The sequence below is a fragment of the Plectropomus leopardus genome, chromosome 7 (assembly GCF_026936395.1).
Source record: "Plectropomus leopardus strain MGB_pleo_1.0 chromosome 7, ASM2693639v1, whole genome shotgun sequence".
NCBI classification, from domain to species: domain Eukaryota; kingdom Metazoa; phylum Chordata; class Actinopteri; order Perciformes; family Serranidae; genus Plectropomus; species Plectropomus leopardus.
In genome coordinates this window covers 4,813,735-4,826,359 of record NC_142182.1, presented here as the reverse complement: position 1 = coordinate 4,826,359, position 12,625 = coordinate 4,813,735, and the positions used below count along the sequence as shown (strand labels likewise).

Below are 12,625 nucleotides of genomic sequence, written 5' to 3'. Positions count from 1 at the left end.
AATTCATCTAAATAACAATACAAAGTACAAGGCTTCCTTTGGTTTTACACTGAGTGGTTTTCGGCGCTGATTCAGATACCCGTGTGAATAAAAGCGCTAGATGAGTGTGAGAAAGTTAAGTAGTTTACGGTGATAGGATAGAGAGTGCACGTTTATCTGTGTGAGGGAGCCGATAAAATACAGTTAGTGTAACTAGTTTAAAATGATAGGATTAAGTGTGTCCGTCCGTGTGCGTGTTTGAGCGTGCATGCACGCAGAAAATGACTTTTCCCACCATGTGCTCTGCACCGTGCCCTGGCCTGTTCAGTTTTCCCCCCCGTGCTACTGTACACTGTGGTTTAATACCCAACGCCACAATGTGAAATCTGCCAGCTGCCTTTTGCTATCACAAGTCTTTCATGAAAGCCCATAAACTTAACTTCTCTGGAGGCCTTTTACCTCAAGGCAGTGTTTAAACTGGATGCACATCATACAGTTTCTTCAGCTCATTAAGCACTCAATTTGCTGCCGCAGCCAAATTTGCGTGCGCACACACACACACACACACACACACACACACACACACACACACACACACACACACACACACACACACACACAGTGCCCCAAGAAAAGCTTTCATGGAGAAGTTTGGAAGTTTAAAATCAGTTTCTGATTTTTCAACCCCTAACCTTCACTATAAATTTGTTGTGCAGAGTAGTGAACTTAATTCCTTTCTTTTTTGGAAGACCGCCCACACAATTTCGCCAGGGAACCAAATTTCAACGCAGCCAAAGATTTTGGACTTTTTAAAGTTTTTGCATTTGTTACTGGTTCTTATTTGTGGTTTGCTGTGAGTACACACACACACACACACACACACACACACACACACACACACAATCAGACTAAAGGCAGGCAATTAACAGCAGCCACCAGCAACTGAACTCTGCACATTTTTGGCAGAAGTTGGTTAGTTTGGATTTTTGTTCAGATGTGAAACACTTTTGTTGTGAACACATTAACAGTGAGGTTGCTGTGTACTGACTCTGCGGGCGCTGCTGTGGTCGGTCGGTCACAGACCCTGAGAAGACTAAAGGCATTCGACTGCTCAACTGAGGGGATTTACATTTCAAATCTGTTCTCAGTATCCTCAGAATTTAGCAGTATAATGAGAGTGTGTGTGTGTGTGTGTGTGTGTGTGTGTGTGAACGCACATGGTTTAAAAGGTAAAATCCTATTAGCAACCTCTTGGCTTTATGCTTAGTCTGTCAGCTGATGTTCTGTTGTGAATACTAGAGTCTGGCCCCTCTCTCTCTCTCTGTGTGTGTGTGTGTGTGTGTGTGTGTGTGTGTGTGTGTGTGTGTGTGTCACAGCTTTGCAGTTCTATTTGATTTTTAATCCAACAAAAAGTATATGTTTGTGTTGTTGATTAGATCGTCTGCAGTGGTCAATTCATGTAAAAAATTAAATGTAATACATGCCAGCCTCACAGCTTTAAAGCTGCTCTTAAATGCAAATATGACAATGCAGAGTTTAGCTTGTATTCAGGCCCCCAGCAAAACTGCTCAGCCTTGCAGCAAGTGTTGAGTGGCTACGTAAGGTATTGCAGTGAAAAATCTCCTGCCGCCAAAAAAGCATTTTGCCCAGACCACTATTGTAAAAGACACATCTGTAAAACATCTGACTGCAAACAAGGTAAATTAATAATCTTTCTATCATTAACTCTTGAGCAATGGAGGTTTTATATTTGTAAAACTGTCCCAGAGCTGAGAAAAGCAAATTTAAAAAATTCAAAATCTATCACAGCCACAGACTGTAAAAAACAGACATTATCGTTGGATTTTCACATTTCTGACGGCCCTTGAACACATCATGTGTTATCATACAGGTTTGTGAAGCCAAATTCCATGACTTTTCCCAAAACTTTCAGGTTATATTTAGTTTCCCAAAACTTGGACATTGCTATTTGAAAATTCCATGATTTTCTAGGCTTCTCGTGACCATAACAAACCTTTTTCTAGGTGATCAAAATACTCTTATGAACTGAAAACACAACTGAAAAGCAAAAGCTATGGCTATGGCTATACTGAATCTGGGGTTAGGCGATGGTTACATTGCCTAACCTCTGTTGTTGCCGTGGTAGCGACTTGTCAACGACAGCAACCACCTGTCTCTCAAAGTGGCCCTACCCTTAATTATGTAAAACTTTAAGCTTTAATAAAATTTTAAAGGGGTGAGTTACATAAAAATTCAGACAGACTGAGAGACACATAAGGGCTAATATTCCTAATTTCAATATCATACACCAATAAAAACTGTCCGATCCTCCTTAAAACTCAGAAAAAGCCAGGAGATGAATGGAGTTGAGATTCTGTCACACCCTAGTTCCAAATTCAATGCCCTGAAGTCCATCTACAATACTCTAATTGGACAGGTTTTGTTGTGAAACACTGAATTGAATGTTTTATTTTGACAGGTTTTGGTAAATAGATCTAGAAAAGAAAACACGTCTGAAGCAATCAGAGTGTTTCCATTAAACGAGCCTTTCTCGGACCTCCAAGGTCACTGTCTCGTCTCGGTGTTTTACAGTGTGACACATTTATATACAGACATCGTTAAATTTTACTGCCATCGAAACATTAAAAGCACTCTTGCCTTGTAACAGTGGCTGTCCTACTTGGATGTGAGCTTGTAACAGATTGTTTTAACAGCATGGAAAGTACTCTGGTCTGAAGAGAAATCATGTGGTGTGATTCATCGGTCCCTCCAAAGTGCGAGCATTTGATTTTATGTTTGAAACCACTGAGGAAACACTCACACTAATTAAAAAAATCTTTTTTTTCACACAATTACTTTGTGATGAATCATTTAAATACATGGAAGAAAAGCGTATTTTTAATGCAGTAAATGTTATCTTGATATGCCTTTTGGTATATAAATGAGACTGTGGAAGTATATACATTTTTGATTAATTATTTTTCTGTGTTTTTATGTTCAAACAGAAACTTTCCACATACAGTGTGTATGGGCACAAACTTTTGCTGTGTTTGTTTTTTGCCTGTGTGCATGGGGAAAAAAATCTCTAAAATGTTAAATATTAAACATAAAGAATTATAAATGAGTCTACTTGGCACATCCGTTGTTTACATGTAGTTTTTTCGATCTGTGTGCAGATATTTCTGCTGATTTATGGTTCTTCAAGATTATGTATGTCTTAACTGCAGAACAAAAGATCACATCATTTATTACTGTATCAGCTTATGAGGAATCTGAGTCGAACTGACAGACAGAAGATTTTTCTCAGTGGTCACTTTGCTACAAGCAATATGTCAGTAGTGTGATGAAACAAGTTTAGCTTTGCTTTCCAGCTTTAATGTTGAAAATATGTGAAAGAAGACAAACAAGACGAGAAGTCAGAGGTCGACGAAGTGCTCCGAGCTGAAGACAGCGCTCCCTCTGATTAAAGGATTCTCTTCACATTTTGGGTTTAACACCAAAATGAAAATTTCGAGATGGTCGATTTAAAGCAATGGATTCTGACAAATGATGGGTCTGCAGTTTCATGTTAGCCAGTGCCAAAACACTGTGTCTATACAAGCGTAAAATTAGAAAAGAAGGGGTTTGGGTGTTATATTGGCCATGATTACAAAGTCAGGCCTGCTTTGTTTCTGTGGCATCTAAGCCTCTTTTAAAGCCAGGAAAAATCCAGAATAAAAATTAAAGCATTGTGTTCAATGCCATGAATACACATATGGGCCCTTTCCATCGGCAGCGATTTGCGTTTCCTTTGTCAGGTTTGATGTGATGCACGCACCCTCTCTGGAGTAGGGCCAAAGGGCGCCCAACCACCTCCAAGAGGGTAGCGCTGATGTTTCGCCATCTGCAACCAACCCCCACGACCACCTTCTCCCCCGAAACAAGCGCTGGCTTTCAGCCGTATACAGGAAGGAGTCAGGCAGTTAAGTTAATTTCCCTTATTTTGCCGCTTCACAATCAAATCTTTTACACAACAAAATAATGTGGGACTTTTATCAAGAAGAATCTATAGGAAATAAAATGTGTTTATCACAGAATTAGCAGACCTTTGTTATCTTTTTCTTCAGTAAAAGCAAAACTGATAATACCCCATGCAGGGAGGAAATTAAAAGCAGAAACAGCCACAAATGCACGCTGATTTTCCTCTATTATTCCCAATATGACAATATTCTGAATTTGATGCGGGTCATATAAACACCATATTTCGTTTAAATATTCCAAATTAGACTGTTTTCTGATTTTAGCATTTTCTGATTAAGACATGTGGGGTATTATTCGGGTTTTAGGAGCATCATTGGGGACGTAGGCCAATATGGAATATGTGTCCCCATTGGGGTTTTCACTGCAGTTTAGGATACATGGCCTGTTGTCTCTTTACAGCCAGCGCGATACGTTGTCATGGATACATTGTAAACAAACCAGCTCAGCAACAGTTTAGAAAGCTGGGGTAAAGATGCATGCAGAGAAGCCCACATTTTCGGTCAGAAGAAGAAAAATACATGCTTTTAAAGATTAGGACAGACTTGACATACTTATATCAACAGGTTTTTGGATACGCACAAAAATCGCAGCACTGACTTTTTTTAAAGACGGAGGTTGAAGGAGTAAAAGAGGGAGGATGAATTTCACCACAGCCAGGAAACTTTGAAAAAATCCTATTTTAATGCAAAGATGCATAATTACAAGCGGCTCCAGATGTTCTACTTTTTCATATTCTGGCGTGATAAACAATGTTTTTGGGCATGTTAATGGGAGTACGCATGGCTGCATATAAATGGGAGTTACTGGAATATACATTTTCACTAGTCATGTAAACAGCTCAGTAGGACTTTTGTCTTTTTCGGAAAAAATGGCATAAATATGACTATTCTGTGCACGTAAACATGCTCAGTGAGATGTTAGATAAAGAGCTGCAGACAACAGGCTCTTACTGCTGCTCTGCAATCAGCTAATCTCAAAGACGCTTCTTTCACCTGCCTGCTGTGTGATGGAAAAACACTTGCAGCAAAAATGAAAGAGGACTTAAGCCGCGGATCAGCCCGTTACTTTTAATCGTCATCACGTAAGACAAGCCCTCATCAGTTTAAGACTCTCCTTCAAGCAGGTATCCCTCTTGTAATGAAGATGCAGATCTCTGCCACGCTGGGCTGACATGCTAAATCAAACCAAACCAAACCAAACCAAACCAAACCAAGCCAAGCCAAGCCAAACCAAGCCAAGCCATCCCACAGGGGAACCACGCAGTTTTACCAATTCCAATAACTTTTTCATATTATTTTACCCCATTTCCATGACTTTAATTAAGTAGTTTACAATGGGTAACACAGGGACAAGTCAAATCCAATTAGTTTTCAAGTACTTTTTCAAGCACTTATTTTTTATTTTCAAGGATGAAACTGTTTTCCCAACAACCATCTGCTGCAAGAGAATTGTGCAAATTCTCCCATAAATGGGAGCAAACACAGGCCACAGGTCATGATTTTTAATCATTTCATTAAATAATAAATCTTCCAGTTTATTCAAGTACTTTTTTTCAAAGACGAGGTTAAAAAAATGCCCAATTTCGAAGATATTCCAGTAATTTCTGAGTGCCAAATTCAAGTACTTCAAGCACATCAAGCATTTGTATAAACTCTGCATTAATTAAACACATTTCTCGTGCAAACTGCTCACACTTGTTAACTTTACCTGCTTCTCAGATTTGGCGGGCTTGGTCACGATGCGATTCTCGTCTGTGTATGACACAAGTGATGTTTTAAAGGGGTTTTTTTACATTTTTTTTATAAAATTGCCAAAATACTGGATACTTCAGACTTTTCCAAAACATTCTTTTCATTCCAAACCATTTCAAGGCCTGGAAAACAGCCTCTCTCTCTCTGCCATTTGTACAGTCACTGCTGAGATGCTGGGGGTTGTTGCTGCTTGTGATTTTACTTCCCTGGGTGACAGTCTGCTGACGTTTCTGCTGATTTTAACAGTTAGATGATTAAAGCAGAAGGCCGGGTTGAAGGTTGTGACATTCAAAGGATTATAAGCTACCGTGAGAACATCCCTGCTTACATCTAAGCCCCCGGGTTTTCTTAGAGGATGAAGTGTCATAGTGCTCCTTTAAAAATATGTCCACGTGGGATGAGAAGAGAGAAAGATGAAGAAGTTAAGGGTTTCTATTTAAAACCAGTAAGGACACATTTAACACACACGTTAATAAACTGTCATCACGATCATACAGTGAGTTTTGGGTTGAAAGAGAAATATTTTTCCTTTAATGGCCTGAAAAATTATTTTCTCAATCATCTTCTTTCTATACACACGATGGAAACAGTTACATGCACACTAAAAGTACCTTAATATTCCTAATATGGCAATTTTCTGAATGTAATGTGGGTCATATAAAGAGCACATTTAGTTTAAATACTCACAATTAGGCTATTTTCCAAATAAAGCGTTTTCTGATAAAGACGTGGGATATGGCGGTATTATTCGAGGTTTTGGGAACATTCTTTGGGCATGTACATACAACTGGGGTTTTCCTGCAGTTTGCGACACAGGGCCTCTCACCTGTTCAGGTTCAGCTCTGTGCGTTGTCATGGTTACGTTATAGACAAACCAACTTGCCAACAGTTGCAGAAACTGTGGGGCAGAAATGAATGTCATGAAAATCCCACATTTCTGAACGAAAGGAGAAACACACCTGCTTTTAAACTTTATGTCAGACTTGGATATCCACAGATTTTTGGATATGCGCAATTATCGTACCTTCTCAAGAAGGTGACGGGAGGAAAGAGGCAAAAAAGTCTGCGGTTGGCAGGAAAGTGTGAAAAAAATCCTATTTTGATGCAAAGAAGCAAAATGACAAGCAGCTCCAGCTGTTCCACTTTTTCATGTTTTAACATGATAAACATGTTAAACGTTAGTCGGAGTATGCATGGCTGCATGTAAACACCTCAGTAGGAATACTGTCTTTTTTGGAAAAGGGGACTATTATGTGCATGTACATGCACTAACTGTTTAAAGTACAGGAGGAGCAGGCATGGGCACATCGTGTGATTCTGGGTGTGTGTGCAACAACTTCTTTGTGAGTTACTGTTACCCAGAAACCCCCTCTCTGTATACCTATGCAAAGGCGCCTATGTGTACTTTCCAAAAACCTGTTTCAGCATAATCTCTCCACCTTCCCCTTTCCTATAGTATAAACCAGTGATACTCAACTCAGCTGTTTTTGTACTTTTAGTCTACAAAAGGTGCCAGAGTGCATAAAACAGCATTAAAATAGAGCTTGTTTGTTTAAAAAAAAAAAGTGCCAGTGGAGGATCCACCACATCCCCCAACAGAAGTCTGAGCTCCCAGTGTCCTAAAAATAGGGATGCACAATATTGAATTTTTTGTCAATATCCAATATGCCGATAAAAAAACAACTAATTTGGTCGACAACCAATACAGATACTGATATAACCGATTTTTTTCCACCAGCTAATTTTAGTGATCATCAAGTCTCTTCTGTGGTGGAAGTAACATCATATTATCTATGCATACTCTTATCATGATGGCATGAAAAGATGATATCTGTAATATTCATTAAGACAAAAACTTGATGTTTTGTACGTGCTCATTTTTTCAATAAAACAAAAAAATATATATATTTGTGATATGGGCAGAAATCATTTTAAAGCCAATATCAATGGCGTGCCCATATCATTGTGCATTCTTACCTAAAATTCTAGAAACAAAAAATATCTAAAATACAAAAAATGACCTGAAATCCTAGAAATGTCCTCAAATCATCCTAAAATCCTAAAATCTGAGATACATCCTAAAATCCTTGATACGTCCCAGAACCCAAGAAATGAAATGTCCTTCTTGAAATGTCCTAAAATCCTAGAAATGTCCCAAAAAACAAGAAATGTCCTAAAATCCTGAAAATGTTAAAAGTCCTTGAAAAATCTTTAAATCCTAGAAACATCCGAAAATCCTACAACCGTCCTATAATCCAAGAAACATCCTAAATCAAAGAAACATTGTTACATCCAAGAAACACCCTGTAACCCTGGAAACATCCTAAAATCCTGGAAATGGCCTAAAATCCTAAAAACAAGAATGGGGTTGCTGCAACTGGCCCCTGGCCTCTGTCTTTTTGCAAAAGTGGCCCCCAAGCAAAGCAAGTTAAGCATCCCTGGTATAGATAATTTCTGACTTCTCCACCAAATCAGATAGAAAGACGGAAGCTTAGCAAATGTCCTTAACTGCATTTATTCGGAAGAGAAGAGAAGAGAAGAGAAGAGAAGAGAAGAGAAGAGAAGAGAAGAGAAGAGAAGAGAAGAGAAGATCGAGCAGACGACGCTGCCCCTCCATCTACTCTATCCTTCACGGCACTCAGACTGCTGTTGTCTCTTAGCAACACCGCCAGGCAAATCGATGGAGGGGAAAAGAGAGCGATGGAGAGATGAATGAAGGGGGGGGGGGGCAGGCGAGAGGACAAAAGGCGAAAAAGAAGTGAGGAGAAGGGCAAATGGGTGTCAAGTGTGCAGAAAGAGGGAGCAGAGAGGGGATGTGGGGAGGGAGGAGAGCGGAGGAGAGCGGAGAGGGAGCAAAAAGCACACAGAGGGGAGGAAAGGTGACTAGAGGGAGAAGGGAGCGAGAAAAGAAAAAGAGGAGGAAACAGTAAAGAAGGAGGGATGCTTAAATGTCAAGCTCTAACCAAGTCACTGCATTTAATGTCATTTAGGAGCAAAATGTCAAAACGATAAAGTAGACTACAGTTTGAGGGAGAGTGCGTGTTGACTACGTTTCTAGGAAAATACTTTACTAAGAGTCTAAAATGCCCTGAAAACTTCCTGGAAAGGACTTCAAAGTACGTGTCAAATTTTTTTTTACTGTAACTTTTTTCTGTGATAATATCTATTATTATCATAATTATATATATTTCAAATTACAATACATACATTTGTATTTTTAGGCACTGTTTCAGTTCATTTCCTTGTTAGTTTTTTACATTACTTTTTTAATGCTAATTTTCAGGTAATTTTCTTGCACTTTTTACTAATGTCTTGAGGGTATTTTCTTATAAGTTGCTCAGTTCCTTCTTCCCATTTTCAAAAGAAATCAATCCAATTTGCTTTTTTTTTTTTTTTAAACTGTTCATAATTACATAATTTTTGAAAACTTCTATGATTTTTTTAATGTCAAGCTCTAACCACGTCACTGCATTTAATGTCATTTGGGAGCAAAATGTCAACGCAATAAAGTAGACCACATTTAAAGGGACAGAGCGTGTTGACTGCATTCACTGGAAATTACTGAAAATATACTGAGAACTCTCTGAAAAATACTTTAAAAGTACATGTTGGACATTTTTACTGTAACTTTTTTCCCTGTTACTACAACCAGGGTTCCCACACAAATTCATGGACAAAATTTCAAAACTTTTCCATGACTTTTCAAGGAACCCTTGATAGTAATTGGGTTTTTTTTCCGTGTCCCTCTTGTCCGGCATTGTAATACAATAAAAAATGTCCAAAAAATGTCATCACACATCGATGTATTTCAGAGCTACATTACATCAACAAGAAACAATATTTGCCTTTCAACTTTCATTTCTAATTAACCCTTCAAAACCTGGATCAACAACGATTTTCTTGTGCTGCATTACGGTGCTTTTTGCAGGTATTTTTTCACTGAGCAAGGGATGCACGATATTGGATTTTTTGCCAATATCCAATATGCCAAAATAAAACAGCTCAATTGGGAGATAACCAATACCGATATCAATGTATCCACATTTTTCCTCCGTCTTGTTTTAGTGACGATCGAGTCTCTTCTGTAGTGGAATTAACATCGTATTATGCATACTCTAATCATGACACCCCTCCAGCAGATGGAGACATAAAATGCAATGCTTTTAAATGTATGCAATATTCATTCATTGTACAAAATAGGAAAAATACTTCAGCTTAGGGCTGATGTTTTGTACATGTTCACTTTGTCAATAAAACAATATCTGCTTGTCATATCAGCAGAAACAGCATGTTGGCCGATCTGATATTTCATTTTAAAGACAAAATCTGCCGATACTGATGACGTGCCAATATTATCGTAAATCACTACTATATTAAAAATAATCATAATTATATTTCTTTTTACAGTTATTTTACAGAATTGTTATTTTTAATCACTTTTTAGGTCATATTCTTGTTTGTTTTTGCTTTTTAAATTTTTTTGTGCTAATTTTCACACTATTTTCTTGTACTTTTCATTAATTTCTTGCTGTTTTGGGGGTATTTTCCATGGATGTATTATGGAATTTTTCTATGAGTTGCTCAGTTCCTTCTTCCCAGTTTTGAAAGACATCAACTTGATTTACACATTTTTCAAAAATTTCAAAAATGATGTTGCATGGGAAATATGTATACGTATTTTTTTAATTCTCTGCATTTTTTCTAGTATATATATGATCTTTTTTGACAACTGTAAAGTGTCTTGGAGTTTCTTGAAAAACGCTCTATATATGAAATGTATTATCATTATTATCATTATTATTATTATATCTAATAACATTAATTATACAATATAGAAATTAAGTCTTTAAAAACAAATCTCCAGGTCATTTGTTGTCACCTTTTTTCCTCTTTTTTTAAAAAACACGTAATTTCTCTTAATTTGAGGTACATTTGCCAAGTTGCCAAATGCCTTTTTCCATATGTTTTCTGATCATTTATTTGTTTAACTTTAATTTTCTAGAAACTTTTTACCAGTTTTTGAAATAAACCAATCTGAACATGTTTGATAGGGTTAAGTACAGCATTTGAGTAAATGTATGAATGCATGAATGAATTTCACCACTGATAATTTAAAAACCTGCAAAATTAAATGTGGGACTGAAATAAGTGCACAGTTTGTCTGAGTGCTCGGACTTTGTGGAGGATTTCCATCATCGTGAGGCAGGTCAAGGACTACAATGGGCAGAGGGACATGCAAAGAGCCGATGGCCTCCGACACCAGCAGACTGGAGACACTGGAGGAGGAGGACCATCATGCCTCCTCTTCATCACTACACCACAAAGCAGCGTTTCACCGAGCACAGAGGAAAGCACCCCGTGCAGAGACCATTTGGCTGCGTGAAAAAACATGCTCTCACCTTGCTGTGCCGGCGGTGTTTCTGGGTCCTTTTCAGCCGCCGCTGCTCATTTCAGGCACCCAGCAGCTCTCGTCGTGCAGTCACGTTGTCTCCACATAAATATGTGTTTCCTCCACTCTTTCTGGATGCAAAGTCAAGCGAGCGACGGAAATTAAACGGACCGAAAAAAACAAGATGCTAGCGGTGTAGCTGTGCAAAGGACCAGATGTTTGAGACGCTACAAACCTGCTAACCCGCTCGCTGAATAGTAATGAGCGCCGAGCAGCGTCCGACACAAGGAGGAGACCGGGGACTGCTGTCCAGGACGGCCCTCAGAGACCAGGCAGGAGGAGCAGGGGGAGCAGGAGGAGTAGGAGGCGGTGTCGGTTGGTGTCTTCCTGGGAGGGACGGTCCTCGTGAACCCCGTGGCCACCGCTGTCATGCTAACTAGCATAAATCTACAACTTCCTGTTACACCTTTTCACATCAAAATATAGCGCGTGTGTTTTAAACCTATAACATCATGTAACTAGAGGAAATCAATGACTTTTAAATTAAACTGATAATGTTATACAGACAAAAATGCAGAGAATGATGATGATGATTTTTTGCTTTAGTATTTAGTATCCTTATTTTTATGATTTGTTTTTGTCAAATTTTGCTGTATGAACCAACACAAAATCCTAAAAACAACATACAGATTATATATATATATATATATATATATATATATATATATATATATATATATATATATACTCAATTAAAATTTGGTTTCCTTTGACCTATAACATCATGTAACTAGAGGAAATCAATGACTTTTAAATTAAACTGATAATGTTATACAGACAAAAATGCAGAGAATGATTTTTTTTTTTTTTTGCTTTAGTATTTACGATCCTTATTTTTATGATTTGTGTTTGTCAAATTTTGCTGTATGAACCAACACAAAATCCTAAAAACAACATACAGATTAAATATATATTTTATATTTTTATATATATATATATATATATATATAATCTCAAATAAAATTTGGTTTTCTTTTAACCTATAACATCATGTAAATTGGGAAATAAAAGACTTTTAAATCTTACATGCAGTGTATGATTTATCAATACAAATCGTTAAACAACATATATATATATATATATATATATATATATATATATATATATATATATATATATATATATATATATATATATATATATATATATATATATTGCAAAAGAAGACAATGTCAAAAATGATATTCTCTTTTAGTTATAGTGGAACATTCCCCAAACTGTCAGGAAGCAGCACAGCTACAGAACAGTCCCTAAGTAACAGCTTTGTTGTGATCTCTGCATATTTACATGTTGTTGTACTTGTTGTTGGAAGGAATCAAACATCAGATATGAGTTTATTCTTTCAGCATAACTGAGCTGGAAACTCACAACACCTGAACTCAAACCATGTCCAGGGTGTCCTCTCATCATGTCCTCTCATCATGAC

General features: G+C 37.6%; 1 protein-coding gene across 1 annotated transcript in view; it reads right to left on the bottom strand.

Annotated features, from left to right (window-relative positions):
* Positions 1–11,570, bottom strand: part of st3gal2 (ST3 beta-galactoside alpha-2,3-sialyltransferase 2) — a 71,998-nt gene extending 60,428 nt beyond the window's left edge. The window contains exons 1-2 of the mRNA XM_088079456.1: positions 11,375–11,570; positions 5,707–5,750 (exon numbers count right to left, since the gene is read on the bottom strand). Of these exons, the coding sequence (XP_087935582.1) occupies positions 5,707–5,750; positions 11,375–11,570 (240 nt within the window). The remainder of the gene's footprint in view (positions 1–5,706; positions 5,751–11,374) is intronic.
* Between the last annotated feature and the right edge of the window lie 1,055 nt (positions 11,571–12,625).